At 40.6% G+C, this 21,039-nt stretch overlaps 1 protein-coding gene across 1 annotated transcript in view; it reads right to left on the bottom strand.

The window, feature by feature from the left end:
- EXOC2 (exocyst complex component 2) overlaps positions 1-21,039 on the bottom strand; it is a 95,582-nt gene that overhangs the window by 11,900 nt on the left and 62,643 nt on the right. The window contains exons 16-23 of the mRNA XM_083358388.1: positions 19,777-19,898; positions 18,808-18,869; positions 17,669-17,749; positions 17,088-17,147; positions 14,136-14,197; positions 13,416-13,482; positions 11,191-11,307; positions 8,855-8,996 (exon numbers count right to left, since the gene is read on the bottom strand). Coding sequence (XP_083214514.1) covers positions 8,855-8,996; positions 11,191-11,307; positions 13,416-13,482; positions 14,136-14,197; positions 17,088-17,147; positions 17,669-17,749; positions 18,808-18,869; positions 19,777-19,898 — 713 coding nt within the window. The remainder of the gene's footprint in view (positions 1-8,854; positions 8,997-11,190; positions 11,308-13,415; positions 13,483-14,135; positions 14,198-17,087; positions 17,148-17,668; positions 17,750-18,807; positions 18,870-19,776; positions 19,899-21,039) is intronic.

Here is a 21,039-nt window from a genome sequence, read left to right as displayed (position 1 = left end):
GAGGAACGGAGACCTGCCGAGGTTTGGGGAGGTTTGGGGAGGCGCCCAAACCTCCCCAAACACGAACGGAGACCTGCCGAGGTTTGGGGACGTTTGGGGAGGCGCCCAAACCTCCCCAAAGGTCGGCAGGTCTGCGCGGAGGAACGGAGACCTGCCGAGGTTTGGGGACGTTTGGGGAGGCGCCCAAACCTCCCCAAAGGTCGGCAGGTCTGCGCGGAGGAACGGAGACCTGCCGAGGTTTGGGGAGGCGCCCAAACCTCCCCAAACAGGAACGGAGACCTGCCGAGGTTTGGGGACGTTTGGGGAGGCGCCCAAACCTCCCCAAAGGTCGGCAGGTCTGCGCGGAGGAACGGAGACCTGCCGAGGTTTGGGGAGGTTTGGGGAGGCGCCCAAACCTCCCCAAACAGGAACGGAGACCTGCCGAGGTTTGGGGACGTTTGGGGAGGCGCCCAAACCTCCCCAAAGGTCGGCAGGTCTGCGCGGAGGAACGGAGACCTGCCGAGGTTTGGGGACGTTTGGGGAGGCGCCCAAACCTCCCCAAACAGGAACGGAGACCTGCCGAGGTTTGGGGACGTTTGGGGAGGCGCCCAAACCTCCCCAAAGGTCGGCAGGTCTGCGCGGAGGAACGGAGACCTGCCGAGGTTTGGGGACGTTTGGGGAGGCGCCCAAACCTCCCCAAACGTCGGCAGGTCTGCGCGGAGGAACGGAGACCTGCCGAGGTTTGGGGAGGCGCCCAAACCTCCCCAAACAGGAACGGAGACCTGCCGAGGTTTGGGGACGTTTGGGGAGGCGCCCAAACCTCCCCAAAGGTCGGCAGGTCTGCGCGGAGGAACGGAGACCTGCCGAGGTTTGGGGACGTTTGGGGAGGCGCCCAAACCTCCCCAAACACGAACGGAGACCTGCCGAGGTTTGGGGACGTTTGGGGAGGCGCCCAAACCTCCCCAAAGGTCGGCAGGTCTGCGCGGAGGAACGGAGACCTGCCGAGGTTTGGGGACGTTTGGGGAGGCGCCCAAACCTCCCCAAAGGTCGGCAGGTCTGCGCGGAGGAACGGAGACCTGCCGAGGTTTGGGGAGGCGCCCAAACCTCCCCAAACAGGAACGGAGACCTGCCGAGGTTTGGGGACGTTTGGGGAGGCGCCCAAACCTCCCCAAAGGTCGGCAGGTCTGCGCGGAGGAACGGAGACCTGCCGAGGTTTGGGGACGTTTGGGGAGGCGCCCAAACCTCCCCAAACAGGAACGGAGACCTGCCGAGGTTTGGGGACGTTTGGGGAGGCGCCCAAACCTCCCCAAAGGTCGGCAGGTCTGCGCGGAGGAACGGAGACCTGCCGAGGTTTGGGGACGTTTGGGGAGGCGCCCAAACCTCCCCAAAGGTCGGCAGGTCTGCGCGGAGGAACGGAGACCTGCCGAGGTTTGGGGACGTTTGGGGAGGCGCCCAAACCTCCCCAAACGTCGGCAGGTCTGCGCGGAGGAACGGAGACCTGCCGAGGTTTGGGGAGGCGCCCAAACCTCCCCAAACAGGAACGGAGACCTGCCGAGGTTTGGGGACGTTTGGGGAGGCGCCCAAACCTCCCCAAAGGTCGGCAGGTCTGCGCGGAGGAACGGAGACCTGCCGAGGTTTGGGGAGGTTTGGGGAGGCGCCCAAACCTCCCCAAACAGGAACGGAGACCTGGGGAGGTTTGGGGAGGCGCCCAAACCTTCCCAAACGTCGGCAGGAGGAACGGAGACCTGCCGAGGTTTGGGGAGGTTTGGGGAGGCGCCCAAACCTCCCCAAAGGTCGGCAGGAGGAACGGAGACCTGCCGAGGTTTGGGGAGGTTTGGGGAGGCGCCCAAACCTCCCCAAACGTCGGCAGGTCTGCGCGGAGGAACGGAGACCTGCCGAGGTTTGGGGAGACGCCCAAACCTCCCCAAACGTCGGCAAGTCTCCGTTCCTCCGCGCCCTGCCTGCCTGCTTCTTTCCGCTGCGGAAAGAAGCAGGCAGGCAAGGCGCGGAGTTTGGGGAGGTGCGCGCGCACCTCCCCAAACCTCCCCAAACTTCGGCAGGTCTCGGACGGCGGTGGCTTGGGAGAGGTGCGGGCGATCCCGGAAGCACCAAAGCCTCGGCCGCGCACAAGTCCTCGGTAAGTTTTTTTTGTTGACTGGAGTATAAGCCGAAGTGGAATTTTTCAGCCCAAAAAGTGGGCTGAAAAATTCGGCTTATACTCAAGTATATACGGTACATCTCCCCGTTCAACACCTTCTTCAAAGCTTTTTGATCATGAAAAACTCCAGCAGTTATTTGTAATAACTGACATTTGTCAGTTAGCAGACAGATTAATTTATAGAGGGCTTGATACACTTGTGCTTAAAGTCCTTGACTACAATATAAGAAGCAATTCTTTAAGAGAGTGATTTTGTTCTTTAAAGAATACTCACAAAGAGACAAAAATTAATCAGTCTGCATGATCCAAACAAATCTGCATAGGAAATCTTGTATTAGAATTTAAAATTTAAAACTTCAAACAGGCGATAGATTATATGAAGAGAATATGACTTGCTTTAAAGCAGAGGAAAAAAAACCAAACAATTGCTGGAAGTGATGATCATCTGCATGTAAGAAAGCTCATTTCTTTCTCTTCAGTGAGTAATTTCCTGCTTTTACTGGAAACATTCCACCACTAATCATAGAAGGATCTGAAGATACGATAGTTCAATTTTGCTTCGATATTGTTGTCAACAGAAGAAAACGTGAATTGTGTAGGCAAGTTCTGGAAAGTCTTCATAAGGACAACCCACCTATAATTACATTTCCTGTTTTTAACCCCTTAATTCTGCACAAGCTCTACCTGCTTGACAAAAATAAAATTTCAGAAAGCTGGTTATTTATATCTCAGGGTTTCCCCCCCTTTATATGTTAAAAATAAAAATGGCTAGAAAGACACACTATTTAATTTATAATCACATTTGTAGAGTGCTGACTGCTGGAGTATCAGATGTAGTTTACAAATCAAACATAAAATCAAAAGTAATTTAAATATTTTTGGCTGAAAAAAATGTTAATGAGACCAATTTTCTCCATTAAATGTAAGTCCACTAAGGAACCAGTGATGGCTATAAAGAAGGAATGACCAAGCTTTCATCAGATGACTGAGCTGAACCTGTTGGTTGACCTCAACAGATAATCTCAATATAGTTGGAGGCAGTTCCTCAGTTAACCCAGACTTTTAAGAAAATGTCTGAGAAATACAAGGTAGTTTATACTTTTGCTTTGCATCAATGTGATTTATTATTATACCAATATCTTCAATAAACCAAACAGTTTAAATATGACGTATGTCCATAACCTGTGGCTGCCCTAATAATGGCCTGCCGCTGTCTTTGGGAGATGAAATGACAGCTATTTTAAAATGAAAAATGGACTTGAAGATATGTAGGGTTTATGAATTTATTTTGATTGTCATTCAAACTTTATGAATATTATCCTGGAGCTTCTAAGGAAAATGCAAAAGGGAATCCGCTGATTTGAGAAAGGCTTACATTGACAAAAATACCTGGAATGCCGAGGAGATAACAGAAGCCCAATTATATTAAAAATATATTCAGATTTTCTGATAAAATGCCAAATTGTTTGACAAAGGTACAGACAGCATACTGTATAACCTAGCCATAAATACCTGGATCATGCTCTCGGGCCCAGGCTGAGGAGAAATTTATTTTAATTGGGGTTTTTAATTGTACAGGGTTGGTTTAATCTTTTTTAAATTGGTTTTTTAACTTTTGTATGGTTGATTTTTAACTCCCTGTAAACCGCCCTGAGTCCTCAGGGAAAGGGTGGTATATAAATGCAATAAAATAAATAAATAAATAAATAACTAATCTCTCTCTGCATAATATTATTTGCTTTGCCTTTCAAACTAATCATAAAACAAGACAATAAAATGACTGTGTGTTTATTAAATAACAGTTAAAAGGACAGCTCATCTTCATTTCATGAATGAGGTCATGAACACTAAGACCAAATATACAACCCCCCCACCCCATAAATAATTGCTAGTTAGAAAGCCAATCAGGCCATTCAGTGCTTTCAGCTTTCTCTATAGTACAACGTAACGGTAATATTTTATATGTAATAAATCCAGAAGTAACGGGAAAATAATTGAGCCACTTAATTAGAGTAGGTCAGTGTTTTGATTTGTAGTCATGGGATTTTTTTAATGATACTTTGTTAAATTAGATGACAAAGATGCCTTTTAAGCAGTAGTGCAGGGGTAGGCAACCTTGGCTCTTTTTATGACTCATGGACTTCAACTCCCAGAATTCCCAAGCCAGCTGGCTCGGGAATTCTGGGAGTTGAAGTCCATGAGTCATAAAAAGAGCCAAGGTTGCCTACCCCTGCACTAGGCCATACAAGCAGTCCTTGTTAAGTGACTGCAATTGGTTACGACAACCTACAGGTGAAACTGGAAAAATTAGAATATCGTGCAAAAGTTCATTTATGTCAGTAATGCAACTTAAAAGGGGAAACTAATATATGAGATAGACTCATTACATGCAAAGCAAGATAGTTCAAGCCCTGATTTGTCATAATTGTGATGATTATGGCATACAGCTCATGAAAACCCGAAATCCACAATCTCAGAAAATTAGAATATTGCATGCAATCAATAAAACAAGGAGTGTTCCTAGAACAATATTGGACCTCTGAAAAGTATAAGCACACATATGTATTCAATACTTGGTTTGGGCCCCTTTTGCAGCAATTACTGCCTCAATGCGGCGTGGCATGGAAGCTATCAGCCTGTGGCACTGCTGAGGTGTTATGGAAGACCAGGATGCTTCAATAGCGGCCTTCAGCTCTTCTGCATTGTTCGGTCTCATGTCTCTCATCTTTCTCTTGGCAATGCCCCATAGATTCTCTATGGGGTTCAGGTCAGGCGAGTTTGCTGGCCAATCAAGCACAGTAATCCCACGGTCATTGAACCAGGTTTTGGTGCTTTTGGCAGTTTGGGCAGCTGCCAAGTCCTGCTGGAAAATAAAGTCAGCATCCCCATAAAGCTCGTCTGCAGAAGAAAGCATGAAGTGTTCCAAAATCTGGTAGATGGCTGCGTTGACCCTGGATTTAATGAAGCACAGTGGACCAACACCAGCAGATGACATGGCTCCCCAAATCAACACAGACTGTGGAAACTTCACACTGGACTTCAAGCATCTTGCAGTGTGTGCCTCTCCATTCTTCCTCCAGACTCTGGGTCCTTGGTTTCCAAATAAGATGTAAAAGTTGCTCTCATCAGAAAAGAGGACTTTGGACCACTGAGCAACAGACCAGGTCTGTTTTTCTTTAGCCCAGGTAAGACGCTTCTGATGTTGTTTGTTGTTCAGGAGCGGCTTGACAAGAGGAATACAACATTTGAAGCCCATGTCCAGGATCCGTCTGTGTGTGGTGGCTCTTGATGCACTGACTCCAGCCTCAGTCCACTCCTTGTGAAAGTCCCCAACACTTTTGAATGGCCTTTTCCTGACAATCCTCTCCAGGCTGCGGTCATCCCTGCTGCTTGTGCACCTTTTTCTTCCACACTTTTCCCTTCCACATAACTTTCTATTAATGTGCTTTGATACAGCACTTTGGGAACATCCAACTTCTTTTGCAAGTACCTTTTGAGGCTTTCCCTCCTTACGGAGGGCGTCAATGATGGTTTTCTGCACAACTGTCAGGTCAGCAGTCTTCCCCATGATTGTGATTCCTACTGAACCAGACTGAGAGACCATTTAAAGGCTCAGGAACCCTTTGCAGGTGTTATGGCTTAAATTAGCTGATTAGAGTGGGACACTTTGAGCCTAGAATATTGCACCTTTTCACAATATTCTAATTATCTGAGATTGTGGATTTGGGGTTTTCATGAGCTGTAAGCCATAATCATCACAATTATGACAAATCACGGCTTGAACTATCTTGCTTTGCATGTAATGAGTCTATCTCATATAGACGATATTCTAATTTTTCGAGTTTCACCTGCAGTTGTTAAGTGAACAACTCATCAGATAAAGTTCCACAGTACCTGTGCCTAACTCATTTTCTCCCATTTTTTGCCCACTCACAGGGCAGAGAGTTGTTTGAACAATTGATCTCTTCCTGAACTTTTTTCAGCAGTGACACACTTTCCTTCCCTAAAAAGTTCAGTTAGTTGATTAGAATGCTGGGCCTTTCAGCTGCCTGAAACTGACCAGACTTAATCAGTTTCACATAGAAGGCTTTTATCATAAGCAATGTGAGAAAATTGGTCAGAAAATTGTTATTTTTTTATTACCATTTTTTACCGTCATGTTTGTGAACGGTTGCTATCTTAATACAGTTGCTAAATAAGGGCTAAAGTAATAAACGCGAGAAACTGCTGCTTTATTTTAATTGCAAAATAATTTATTGCTTGTAATCAAGTAGTAATAATACCTCCTATTTTCTAGATTATATAAAGTGCAGGAAAATGTGCGCTAATGTGTACTTCTGTGGAAGTCAATTAAAACTTGTTCAAGAGTGGTGGTCAAAGATTATATTTTTGGGAAGGAAAAGCTTTTAGTTTAGATGAGAACATTTGCAGCAAGCTCAATAAAAATAAACAATGTTTTTAAATGCCAGGAACAATGGTAAATTTGTACCTGAACTGAGAGGCAGTTTTGAGTTGATATTAATCAATCTTGAAAAAAGATTAGGATCAGATTTGGTTGGAATGTCATCAGAAAATCCCGGAAATGAAGGTTAGATTGGGAAGTTAAAAACAGCCAGAAAAAGATAATGGCAAATCATTTCCATATTGTTGCAGGAAAACAACACGGACATGTCAATGTAGCCATGATCAGCTGAAGGAGTTTTAAACTTTAACTTATTGATATAAACCGAATATTTTACTCATGTGTTGTTTCTTGGATATTATTATGTTCCTGGTCATTCATAAATTCTCTCATTCTTTTTAAAGAATTATCACCCAAATGAATTCATAAGCTTGAATATTGAAAAAGCAACATAAAATATTCTGTGTGAGGTTTTTATTCTCCTGGTATGTGCTAAATATAGCTAAAAATTTAACTTATCTAATAAACTTATAAATGAAATAGAGAACTGGAAAACAGAATAATTTTTACCTGTTAAAAGTCAGTGATTTGAACATTTTGAATATCATTTTGAATAATTTCAATCCAAAACTATACTACAGACATGTCAAACTTGCGACGTCACGTGATGTCGCGCAACGTATCGGGACGGTTTTGCCGTTGCCGGCAATGGGATGGGTGTGGCTTCCGGATGATGCATCCAGCCCGCGGTCCAGCAGTTTGACACCCCTGCTATAATCTCACCAAATGTTAAAAAAAATGGGAAGTGCTTTTGGCCAAAATCTTTGCATTACAAGTGTAATATAATGCAACACACAGAGTCAAATATTATGCCTCATTCTAACATAGCTAATAATCTCACTTTTAGGTGTAACATGGGAAAGCACAGTTCTGGTTTGCTTTCTAAAACAAAGTATTCTACTTTTTTAAAACTAAAAATCCATAAAGTGAAAGCAAACACAATATGGTGACACCTCATGTGACAGACCCAGTTACTTCCTGAATTCCATTATTCATACATTGAGCCAACTTGTGTATATAAATTCAAACATCCATTATGAGTAACTACAGCCCAGAAATTCCAACAAGACATATCAATATATTCACTGTGAAAATAAAAGTCCTGAAATTGGGAAGAGTGCAGGTTAGATATCAAAACCTTCGCTGAAACCTGGAGTCGGAAGGAAGATCTATACTCATGTTTATTTACAAATTAATAAAAAATACAACATTCAAGCTAGCTCTACACACATTCCTCAACTGATTGCTTAGTGACTGTTTCAAGTTAAAACGGACCTTAGAAAAGATACAACCTGGTTCCAAAATTCCAATTGTTGCTTCCTCCCCCTCGGTCCATAGTCATGTGACTGCATTTTGGGTGTTTGGCAAATGATCTGCATTTACGGCCATTTTGTAGTGTCCCATGGATATGTGATTTACATTGTTTTTTCTGAATAGTGGCGTTTACTTTTGGTTTCAGTAAAAACATCCCATAGTGACAAAGGGTTCACTTAATGAGTGTAGCATTTGCTTAATGGCCATGGCAATTTGCTTAATAACCAAGGTTGTTAAATTGGGTTGGTTACGTGATGACTCACTTTATGACCATCCAATTTATGACTGTAATTAGTAGGCTCCATTATACTCATAGATCAAGAATTACCCATTATTAGGGTTCCTGATCATGCAAGAGATCTACTAATATCCAGATTAATTCTGTGTAAATGTCCCTCAAAACTAACAGTCAAAACAGGAATGTCAGTGACTCAATTAGCCGCCTGGCCCTTGTTTCTATCCTAGCCTGGAGAAGTTGAGCATCAACATGAGATGAAATGAAATTTTGCTGTTTTTAAACAACCGGAAGTTGGGGGATTCTTGTTAATTTAGTTTAAATCATCAGGAAATCTATTGATCTCAGGTTCCTTAGCTCATTTCTGCCTCCCTCTGTCTTAAATAACTTTCTATGCATAGAACTGACTGAAGCGGTTTATGTGTGCAGAAACAGTTACATGCCTATTCACTCAGCCAACAGCAGCATTGTGAATCATTGTATGTAAAAATGAATCAGCACAGGATTCTTATAATATGAATCAGTCCAGACACTGAGCTATGAACCCTGAACCAGTCCAGACATTGAGCTATGAGCTCTCTAGTAATGAGTACTATAAAAAAAATGCACACACGTACACACACAGATTTTAGTGATATGGGATATTTGAAAATGTTAAATCATATTTATCCATACTAGTTATTCCAAGAATTCTACTAATACTTACCTGTTGGAAGAAGACAATCTTTCCAATCAAAATAACCGGCATAAATTCCAGGTTCCAATGAACCTACTATAGGATCAGCCTTTAGTTCAATGTATATTTCAAACAGCCGCTGATCTAATTCTTTTAATGAATCCATACTAACCTAAAATAGAGACATAATTGTAACATTAATAATATCAAGAGAGAGAATTTACATGTCACATCCTTTAATCTTGCAAATATACGTTAGGTTGATTGCATTTTTTGCCAATCAGTATAAAATATACAGTATTGGCTGTGTATAAACCAAAGTTACCTGTTACAAGAACAGAATATTGGACAACTTCCCCAATATCCCATTTGGTTCAATGAGAAAAAGGCATCCAATTATACTAGTATACAGGAAAAGCAGGTAACATAACAAAAGTTGTTCTTTCTTTATTGCTACTGTTGTTTTGAGCTTGTAATTCCCATCTACAAATACCCAAGAAAAACTGTTTTTTAAACTTTCAACAGGGAAGAGATAAAAGTAATGTTTTCCAATGTAAGAATACATAGCAAAGGAGACAGCAAGGTGCATGGTGTATTAATTGGTATTTCATAACCTTATGCTGCTTAAATTTGATTGGCTGAAGTGACATAAAGCATTTGAAATAATGGTTTATGTGTATTTTATTAGTATGATTTGAACCACATGACAACGAAAAAACCTTTATAGCTATCTTTCCTTCAAAGTAGGCGAGGTAGTAAAACAGGAACTGTAAGGATTGGTATTTTGTTATTATAGCATATAATAAAAGGAATCTTGAAAGCTTGTCAAAATTTCTGTCTTTCCCATCTAATGCTAAACAAAATTAATTCAAATTTCTCTTGCTTTCTTCTTTCTCAAGACTATTTTTTTAATAAAAAAGTCACTCCTTTAATAGTTCACTCATTCCTTCCTCATTGGAAGTCAGGTTCATGTTCCTTCACAATGGGAAACTTTAAATTCCAGTTTGATAGGCGGAGGCATCCAATAAGGGAAATGTTTGCAAGCTGATCTATTCTTAAGTAAAAGGATAAACTTTTTTTCAATGAATCAAAACATTACAGCAGATTGAATCCATAGCTTGATTCTTGGCTGCAGAGGCCTTTCCGGAAAGGCCTCTGACTGTGAAATGCAGGCCGGAGCTCCATTGTCAGCTGTGAAATAAAGCTGCTCCTTCGGCTGCAGAAGTGTCGATCAATGGGAGACCTGGCTGCAATGGTAAGCTCCCCCTCCCCCACCCCAGCTTGATTTTTAGGTGTGCACCCCGGTCCATAACTGGGGCTTATTTTGGGGGCAGGGCTTATATTAGGCCCATCCCCCAAAACCAAGCAAGGGCTTATTTTCGGGGTGGGTCTTACTTTTGGGGAAAACGGAAGGTGTGATTAGTGTGGAGGAAGCCAAACTGTGAACATACTGCATTTCATAGTTTTTGATTTTCCATTCTTAACAAATTATATAAAGTATCTTGAAAACAGGTGGGTGACGAGTCCCAGCAGTTGGGATCGATTTATTTCTTGATTCATTTTAGAATGTGTAAATCCTGCTTTTCCATGAAAATAAATCACAAATGTATAATTAACGTAAAAAAATGTCAGTACAAATAGTCCTCAACTTACAACCATCGTTTAGCGACTGTTTGAAGTTACAGCGGCAATGAAAACACTGACTTATGACTGATCCTGGCATCCCCATAGTCACATGATCAAATTTTGGGCGCTTGGCATTCAGCATATATTTGCTATAGTTTCAGTGCCTCAGGGTCATGTGATTGCCATCTGCAACCTTTCCAGGTGGCTTTTGATAAGCAAAGACAGTGGAGGAAGTCAGATTTGCTTAGTCACTGCGTGATTCAGTTAATAATTGCAATGACCCGCTTAACAATGGCAAAAAAGTTGTAAAATTAGGTTTAACTCACTTAACAACTGCCTTGCTTAGCAACAGAAATTTTGGTCCCAATTCTGGTCATAAATTGAGGACTACCTGTACGACACTTTAAAAAGATGAGAACATTCTAAAATGGCTTTTTTTTGCAAGTTATTCTAATCTTATCAACTTACTTCATCTGAATATCTGTAGTCAGATTTTTTTTTTGACCCTTTAATCCCTTTGTTTTGGGGTGGAGTCGGGGTGACTGAGTGGAACTGAGCGTTTACTGGTCAGATGCCCTTCCTGACGCCTACGTGGAGTTCACGGCAGAGATTTTGTCTTTGCACACTGATAGAGAAACATCTGCTGCTGCCTAGGATTCAACTCTTAACCTTCTGAGTGGGAGGCGAGCGTCTTTATGTCTAGGCCACCATGCTGCTCGTCTAAGTCAGAAAATACTTACTTGAATAATTTTTTCCACTCCTTGGAAACCATGCTTCTCAAAATGTTCAGCTAGATTGATGAAAGTGTGACGTTCCAAATAGCAGCAATTACTGAGGACAATTAAAAGCCTCCGTTCCTAAATCAAAAAAGGATCCAATGAAGGGGAGTTCTTTAAGAAGAAAATGCACATACCAAATACTTTGCCTTAATGGTACAAGGCAAATGCTAACCATTTAAAAGTTTAAATAGTTCTTAAACAGAACCTTTAACAACTTTCTTAATTTTATTGTATGTCCAGTGAAACCAGAACCTTTGGCACATGAAATATTCACAACAAAGTATACAGCATCACTGAACTGATGTAAAAAAATATTCTTCCAAAAGGCACCAGTTACCTAAGGTGCATCATTCTTCTTATATAGGAACATAGCAGGAATCATTTATTAAATACGTTTTGAGATTTGAAACATCAAATATGAATGCACACCTGCTTAGTGATCAAATGAAGAAAACAGTGAGAATGGCAATACAATCTAAACATCTTCCTGTCAGTACTTTATATAACATCTTCTTTAGGAAGTGATAGCTTCCTAATGTTTCCTGTTTCCAGTTAAGAGTGGGTTGTTTTTTTTTCCTGATTCCCCCCCACACACACTTTCTTGCATAACTTTTAGTTCCAAAATATTCTTAACTCTCCTTGTATGCACCGCATACTTGATATATTCCCAGATTTTCAGCATTATTCACCAATAATGCCGCTTGGGGGGGGGTGGCGAAAGCCCTAATAAGCAGGCATATACATAGAATGAAGGCTATTGCTAAGCACATTGATTTGTGCTTAGAGTGTAAGCCGTCCTGAGTCTTCGGAGAAGGGTGGGATATAAATGGGATTAAAATAAATAAAATAAAAAAATAAAATATTCAAACATAGGGATTTTGAAAGCCATTTCAAAACAATCATATTTTTTTCCTACCAGTACTTCATGATTAATTTTAAAGTATGCTTTGGACTAGTGTCTTACTGAAATATCTCATCTTTCAACTTTGGTTTCTTCACCGAGTAGTGAATACTATCATGCACAACAAGTTGATGTTTACAGTCTATTCTTCTTTCCAGCCTCACAATATTTCGTGCACTCTTCCAAGACAGAACTATTCTAATGCTATTCTACTGCAGTCTTTTCTTCAAATGCTTCACATCCACCCCGAAATTTTGCGTGGTTGTGGCCATGGTTGAACAGTTCAATTTTTGTTTCATTAGTCCAAAGAACTGTATTCCTAAATGTTTCAGGCTTAATGACTTTTTCTGAGGGGGAAGGCATAGTTTATATTCTTTATTTTGTGATGATTTCGGAGAAAAGATTAGATCATGGTTGTATATGTAATGCTTTAGCATGGACCTATAGATAATTACTCTAGTGTCAGCTAAACTTTTCAGCAGGTTGTTTCCAGTGATTCATGGCTTCTGTTTTTGCAGATCTGACTGGTTTTGTGACAGTTTTCGCAGAGATTTTTCTTGGTCTTCCACATTTTCCACTGCAGAAAGCGTTTTGATTTTTGCAGCTTTCTCCTACTTTTACATGTGGTTTATTTTCATTTTCAAATATGTGGCTTAGAAGAGCCAAAGTAGAACAATCCCAATCAGAGAGGGAAAGAAGATACCAGTATTTGTTCACCCGGAAAAATATATTTTCTCTGGCTTGCTAATCTTAATGAAATCAATTTTTTTTTTACCATTTTCAACTTTTGATAATAGCAGAACTAATTAAATGCAAATTTCTGCATCTGCCGTATTTATTTTTTTCCTCATTTAATTCAACAAATGATAGGATATGAATAGTCAGTTTGGATTCAAATGTGAAGGAAGATGTCACTTAACTTTCTACCATAAAGAGGCTGTATCAGCTTCTGTTCATTTAGGGATTGATGAAACAGAAACAACTTAATCAGAGATGCCTAAATTTTTGAGTATAACTATATATGTAAATTAATCAAGTGATGTGATAAGCTAATTTAAGTGCAAGCTTTTAACTAAATCAGAATCTGAATTCTTGGCTAGCCAACCACAGATTTCTATTATATTATGGTTTGCAAAACATGCTCTGCTAGTAATATTTCCGTATTTTAAAGAAATAAAATTAGTACAATACAGTATATAATAGAACATACTTCTAAGTGAATTGTAACATATTGCTTAGATAATTTATTTTAACTTTTGTTTCAATGAACAGCAATAATACTTACTACGGATAAACTGAAATCTTCATGGATACTTCCAAATAAATCTGAAGATGAGATGTCACCTGGAAGACTAAGGGATTTTGCAAATAGTCAGTGATTAACCCATCTTGGTATTAGGGTAAACCTGCCTTATAAATGTACATTTGTTTCCTAAGGACCCTAATGAGTTTAACTGACATAGATTCTTTAAAAAAAAGGAAACCAGTTAAATATATAGACTGAAGCTCTTATCTTCCATGCTAAAAGTTTTTAATTTTTTTTTAAAGATGCCTGAAGTTAATGTAAGGTATTTTTCCTTTGTACCCCTATTGAAGAACATGAGTTCACTGGAGTTGGGCAGCAAATGCATTTAAATATACAGTTATATAATTAAAAAAAATGGAAATTACAGTTTATGATTTGTCAAGCTTTATTTAAAGAATTAGTTTTCCAAATTTTTGGAAACAAAAACCATAAGCTAACAATGTAGATGGAGTATGCATCATGCTATACTAAACATGTTTTGGTCAGTTTATGATTCAATGTGACATGTGTAAGTTGTTTAGATTGTTTAGCTGTGTCAAATAAATGACAAAAATTGCTTGTAGAATCCCTAAAATTAGTGATCCACGAATAAAGTGTTCCCAATAATCATTTCAAGGTGAAATATGACTGAAAACTGGAAGTTTGCCAAATTGTAGAATTTTACTGTCAAAAAAACCATCACCAAATTATTTCACTTACTGGGTAGTATCTATATCACTGTCAGGCTTTGTACTCAGTTGCTCCAGGCAATCAATGAATACCTGCAAAAGAAAAAAAAATCAATATATTTGATACCATCACTTATTATAAGTAGTGCTAACCAAGATAAGGAATGTAAGTAGTAGTTTCTTTTCCAATTTTTTCACCTCTACAGAGCATTTTCTATTTCATTCAAGCAGTTTAATTTTAGCTGACCTTTATGATCTTATATTTGTTTTTAATTCTTCCTCTTATTCTTGTTAAACTGAATAAAATGAAGTGTTATGGCTTTAAAGGTTTCATCAATCCAGAAGCAAAGAGGAGATTTTATTGTCACTACACCTCAAAACAACATAATGATTTTCATTGCTTTTCTATACAAATGCAGGGGTGGTGGGGTGGGGTGGGGCGTCCCAAAGGAAACGGGAACATATGATGGAAACATGTATTTCCTAATTTATTTTTTCTTTCTAAGGCAAACTGCATGATATTTAATAGCTATAGCCATGGTGGCGCAGTGGTTAGAATGTAGTAATACAGGTTACTTCTGCTGACAGCTGGCTGCCTGCAGTTTGGCAGTTTGATTCTCACTGGCTCAAGGTTGACTCAGCCTTCCATCCTTCTGAGGTCGGTAAAATGAGGACCCCAATATTTTTTTGGGGGGGGGCGCAAAATGCTGACTCTGTAAACCGCTTAGAGAGGGCTGTAAAGCACTGTGAAGTGGTATGTAAGCCTAAGTGTTATTGCTACTTATTTCTTCAGTTCAGTTCACCAATTCTTCATCTATATTTAAATGGATTTCATCTAACCCTGTCTTCAAAGCAGAAATAGGCACAGAAAACAGAAAAATGGCAGTGCATAATTATCAGGAGATATCCTATCACTTTCTCGTCCTCCCCACAATATTACTTTTGTATGTCTCTCTCAAATACAAATGTTAGCCTTCATGATTTCTGTAAATACAATATTATTTTCTCTCCACTTTGGTGTACGAGGTGTGTCTCTGCATGCTGTGAGGAAAATTTCTGCACTGCATTTCAAACACTGCATAGATCTAATTTTCAGGAGGTTTCCACAAACACAATGATTTTTTTTAAATATGCTACAACTGTCAATTGATAACATACTTGTAATCAGCCTTATGTGTAGCCTGCATCTGTATAACTTAAATTTTTTCTCCTTCCATCTTCCCCCTTACGGCAATTTAAATCCTACATTAGTCTAGCCACTATGCATCTGATACAGTGAGCAGTAGGTCATGAAATCTTATGTCTTTTAAGAAAACATTTTTAGTTGGGAAAAGCGCTACTACACTCTGCTATTTTTTGCTGACTAATCCATGTACTCTGCATAGTAAAAAAACAGAATTACTTCACTATTGTTTTCTTTTGTCTAGGCATGCCAAGATCAGCTAGATCAGGGGTCGGCAACCTAAAAAAGAAAAAGAGCCACTGGGAACCGGTTCCATCACAAATTAAAAAAAGAGGGAGCCGCATGCGTGTGTCCATGCACGCGCATGCGCAAAAAGGTTTTTTGCGCATGCGCGGACGCACGCGGCTGCCATTTTTTTAAAAATGAGATGGAACCGGTTCCCGGTTGCCCGACGGCGACGGCCCGTCTGCAAAGCTGCCGCTTTCGGCAGCTTTGCAGACGGGCCGTGGCAGCTTCCTCAAAGAGCGGCGCCCCTGCCCATTCCGAGAGGTGCGCGTGCACCTCTCCGAACGACCGGAGGTGCGCGCGTACCTCCGCGCGAATGGGCAGCGGTGCCGCTCTTTGAGGAAGCTGCTGCGGCCCGTCTCAGCTTCCTCAAAAAGAGAGGCGCCCCTGCCCATTCCGAGAGGTGCGCGCGCACCTCTCCGAACGACCGGAGTTGCGCGCGCACCTCCGGTCGTTCGGAGAGGTGCGCGCGCACCTCTCGGAATGGGCAGGGGCGCCGCTCTTTGAGGAAGCTGCCGCGGCCCGTCTGCTAAGCTGCCGCTTTCGGCAGCTTCACAGACGGGCCGCGGCAGCTTCCTCAAAGAGCGGCACCGCTGCCCCTTCGCGCGGAGGTACGCACGCACCTCCCCAAAGGTTTGGGGAGGTGCGCGCGCAACTCCGGTCGTTCGGAGAGGTGCGCGCACACCTCTCGGAATGGGCAGGGGCGCCGCTCTTTGAGGAAGCTGCCGCGGCCCGTCTGCTAAGCTGCCGCTTTCGGCAGCTTCACAGACGGGCCGCGGCAGCTTCCTGAAAGAGCGGCACCGCTGCCCATTCGCGCGGAGGTACGCGCGCACCTCTCCAAAGGTTTGGGGAGGTGCGTGCGCACCTCCGCCCATTCGGGGAGGTGCGCGTGCACCTCTCCAAACGGGCGGTGCCACTCTCCATTTGGAGAGGTGCGCGCGCACCACTGCCCGTTGGAAGAGGTGCGCGCGCACCGGGCGGCTGGGAGCCGCAAGAGACGGCTCAAAGAGCCGCATGCGGCTCCGGAGCCGCAGGTTGCCGACCTGTGAGCTAGATGCTGTTTACATAGCTAACAAAAAAAGTAGATCATCTCCTTGGATCTGTTCTCACCTGTATAGCAACTTCATGCTTTTTAAAAAAAAATGCTTCTAATTAGCTTTCTTTCCTCGTTTCAGAAGTTTGGTTCTACATAATTGTATTCTTATCTACAGCTAAAAGTTTAATTCAGCTCCCACAATATATGGAAGAAGTAGAAAAATAGCAAGAGTGCATGTTGAGAAAGAACTCAGAAAAATTTGATTTGGAGCTGTATTAAAGAAAAGGATAGGGTCAATATTTTGAGTTACCCCAAAATAACTCCTCTGTTATTCTGTTCAGTACTAACTTGTTCATACTAAAGTTCAGTACTAGTGGCACAAGAAACAGATGACATTTATGAACAATAACCTCTCAAGCACACATACTGCAACTGAATAAACCTATTAATTTAGACCCTTCTCTTAAGTCTTACATTACCTGCATGATATTAATGCTTAGATGGCACACATCTTCCCGTATTTTTGTCTGCTGAAAAACCTAATGAAGAAAAATTATTGGAACAAGTGAGTGAAATGGCTTCACATGAAAAAGCCAAGCATTTCCTCTGCATTTGTCATGCGCTTAACTAACAACTTGCAGCCACACAATGCACTCTCTAAATAGAGACTAAAAGAAGCAATAACCAGAAGCTAGATTCAATTTCTTACAATGTCGTTCAACTATTCTGCTACAGAGGGAGTCTGATCTTATGAATGCTTTATAAAGCATTGATTATTGGAAGCCAAATGCATAGGGCTGCAGATAGTCAATGAATATATTTATGTTAATTCTTCTCCAGATAAATCAACTAAGGATACCAAAAGCTAGTTTTCTCTTCAAGTTGTAGTAAAAGAGAACATATCAGAACCTGAGAGCTTTGATTGTGTACTGAAATTACTACTGCGGCTTGATCTTCTTTCTGTAACAGTTACCTATTTTTTTTTTAATTTCTCATTTTGAAATAGTCTTGGAATCAAATACTAAAATAGAACAAAAGAGATGTATTAAACATTACTTACACTAGTCTCCCCAGGTTTACAGTCCAAAACTCCTTTAAGTGACTGGATAGAATGTATAACACATTGTTCAAACTGCGATGGCTAAAAGAAGAAAGAGGAAAAAGTAAATTACTTATAAAATCACTTATTACTTATAAAATCACTGTATTAATTAATTATACTTTCAAGTATTTGTTCACTTAAAGATGAAGAACTCAAGTTTGTCTGCTACTTATTAGATTGTTCCAGTACACAACAGTATAACTGAAACTGTGTGTAAATCTAATAATATAATGTCATTGAGGACCCTGAAATAGTCTAACAAGATTTTTCCAATATGGTACCCTTTATTTTTCAGAATTCTTCATCTAGTAGAGCCAACATATTTAAAAGGATTACATTAAGGGCAACGTTCATAAATTAGCTTTCATAAAGTTCTGATTAATTGCAATCCTATTATAAAATATAAAAAGGGACGCGGTGGCTCAGTGGGTTAGAACGCTGAGCTTGTCGATCAGAAGATCGGCAGTTTGGCAGGGTGCTGTGTAGCAGAGTGCGCGCCTGTTACTCGTCCCAGCTTCTGCCAACCTAGCAGTTTGAAAGCACGTCAAAATGCAAGTAGAAAAATAGGGACCACTACGGTGGGAAGGTAACAGCGTTCCATGCGTCTTTGGCGTCTAGTCATGCCAGCCACATGACCACGGAGATGTCCTCGGACAAGCGCTGGCTCTTCAGCTTTGAAACGGAGATGAGCACCGGCCCCTAGAGTTGGAAACGACTAGCACGCATATGCGGGGGAACCTTTACCTTATAAAATATATTTTACAAATTAAGTGAGAATACAGAGTTTTCTATTCCCTTTAACAATTCTGTTAGTTTAAAAATTATGGTTAACAATAAGAAAAATATAGCCAATAAAGGTGAATGGGGATTTGACACCAGATTTTTTGTCTCATTATGACATTCTAGCTCTTTGTCCCCCAATTTCTTCAGATGTGGTTTCTATGAGGTTTCTATGAGGTTACAGCTTCTAGTACTGCCATTATATTGATCTTCTTAAATAGATGGGGTTTTTCATATTCAATTTCCAGACATACCAACTCAAATTTAACGTTATATCATACAATAACAATATTTGAAAAAAAAAATAATTTACCCACCAAACTGGTTAAACTTTCATTATCAACAATCCAATCTTCCTTCTCAGCTAATTTTTTCACATCTGTAAAAAAAAGCAATGTCAAAACTGTTATCTTCAGTATAGCATAAACCTACACTACGAACTGAAATGAACTCATTTAAGAATGTTGTCAATGTTATATTAAAAAAATAATAACAGCTTTTATACATTAAGCTTACTGCAAGCAAAGGAAGAATATATTGGATTCAACTGAACCTATACCGAAAAGATTGTACATTAATTGTTATAATATTTTAGTTATGTTCACTGCTTTGTTATATATAAAAAGGCAGAATTAAAATATAATAATTATAATAATAATAATGTATGTTGTTCATTGCACTTGAAAACAATTATTGAAATGAATCATTTCCATATTCTACATATTCTTTAATTAAAAACTATAGAACAAAACTTTCGGTAAGGTAAATTCAGAGGAACAGAGAGTTCTCGCTTACTGACTACTTGTTCAGTGACTTTTCAAAGTTGCAATGGTGCCAAATGAGATTTAAAGCTAGTCCTCAAACTTGGAGCAGATGCAGTGTGTCCCCACAGTAATATGAACACGATTCATGTGCTTGGCAATTGGTATGCAATTGTAAGAGCTGCAAGACATCACCCTTTGCAACTTTCATAGCCGGCTTCCCACAAGCAAAGTCAACAGGGAAGTTGGCAGGAAGTTGCAGGTTGCAGTCACATGACAGCGCACTTAACAACAGTGGGGTCCACTTATCAACTTCAACTGGAACTGACATAAGCTGGGCAGTCCCATGATATTTTATTTTACAACCCACTTTACACTTAGTGATGGAGATGATGGTCTCAAATACGATCAGTAAGCAAGGACTAGCTGTATGTGAAAATAAAATCACAGTTGAGAATTTTTTTAAAAAACACCCAGTAGGAGATCATCACTGATAAGATTTATTTTTTTTAAAAAAAATACAACCTTCAGCTGTATGTTGCAATGTAATTATTATAGAACGGATTCTCAGGTCAAAAATGAGATCCTGGATGATTTGAAGCATATCGTTTGGTATTTCAAGAGCAGTCAGAGATTCATAGCTAAGCCTGGAAAGCCAAAGAAAAGAAAGTAATTTATAATGAGCCTACTTGTTTATTATGAGATTCAGATGTCAAAGTATTCAGATGTCCTCACAGGGGGTTCGTATATGTGTGTGAATAATAATAATAAAAAATCTTAGTACTTCCTCCAGTGGAGCTCTTTCTTTAAGCAATGCCATATGCCTAGGAAAAGTCCTAATGATATTTAATACAATTGTAACTCAAAAAAACAAAAAAAGGATACTAGTAAAAGAACAGCAGCAGTGTTAAGTGAAATCTAGGTCTGAAAATGGCCACTTTCTTTATGACACACCTCTCCCCATGTTCTATGATAAACAGTATGGTATCATTAAAAGGGACACGGTGGCTCAGTGGGTTAGGACGCTGAGCTTGTCGATCAGATGGTCGGCAGTTTGGCTGGTCAAATCCCGAGTGCCGCGTAACAGAGTGAACACCTGTTACTCATCCCAGCTTCTGCCAACCTAGCAGTTCGAAAGCACGTAAAAATGCAAGTAGAAAAATAGGGACCACTACGGTGGGAAGGTAACAGCATTCTGTGCGACTTTGGTGTCTAGTCATGCCGGCCACATGACCACGGAGACGTCCTTGGACAAGCGCTGGCTCTTCGGCTTTGAAACGGGAGATGAGCACTGGCCCCTAGAGTTGGAAACGACTAGCACGCATGTGCGGGGGAACCTTTACCTTATGGTATCATTATTTTGTCAGCAAGCTAAGACGGTGCCAGTAATTTCACCCTCAGACTCCTATGAGGGCATATTATGATTTAGTTTCAAGTAATTTTGTAGTGAAAACACTAATGTTTTGCTTTCTACCATAGCTGCATGACAGCACTAAAAACCAACTTTTGCTGAGAACAGGATGGACCGTACTTTTGAGTAGTTCCCAAATTTTCATAATTTTTATTATATTTTTGGGTTGACTACCTTTGCCATTTAGTCTTCAGTAGATGTTGACAGGCTTCAATTCTTAAACTCTGTTTTTAGTATTTCCTTGTCTCAAGCATGAGGAATAGTGAGAACTTTGGGAGAAAATGCTGGAATACGGGAATATAAAGTTGACAGTATTCAGCGTAGAGCCTGGACTCAACAAAGCATATTTTAACAAAAATAAAGTAATACTAAGTAAG

This window comes from Vipera ursinii, assembly GCF_947247035.1.
Source record: "Vipera ursinii genome assembly, chromosome: 3".
In the NCBI taxonomy this organism is placed as follows: Eukaryota; Metazoa; Chordata; class Lepidosauria; order Squamata; family Viperidae; genus Vipera; species Vipera ursinii.
Note: the sequence above shows the minus strand (reverse complement) of the source record. Positions and strands in the feature narration are given on the sequence as shown.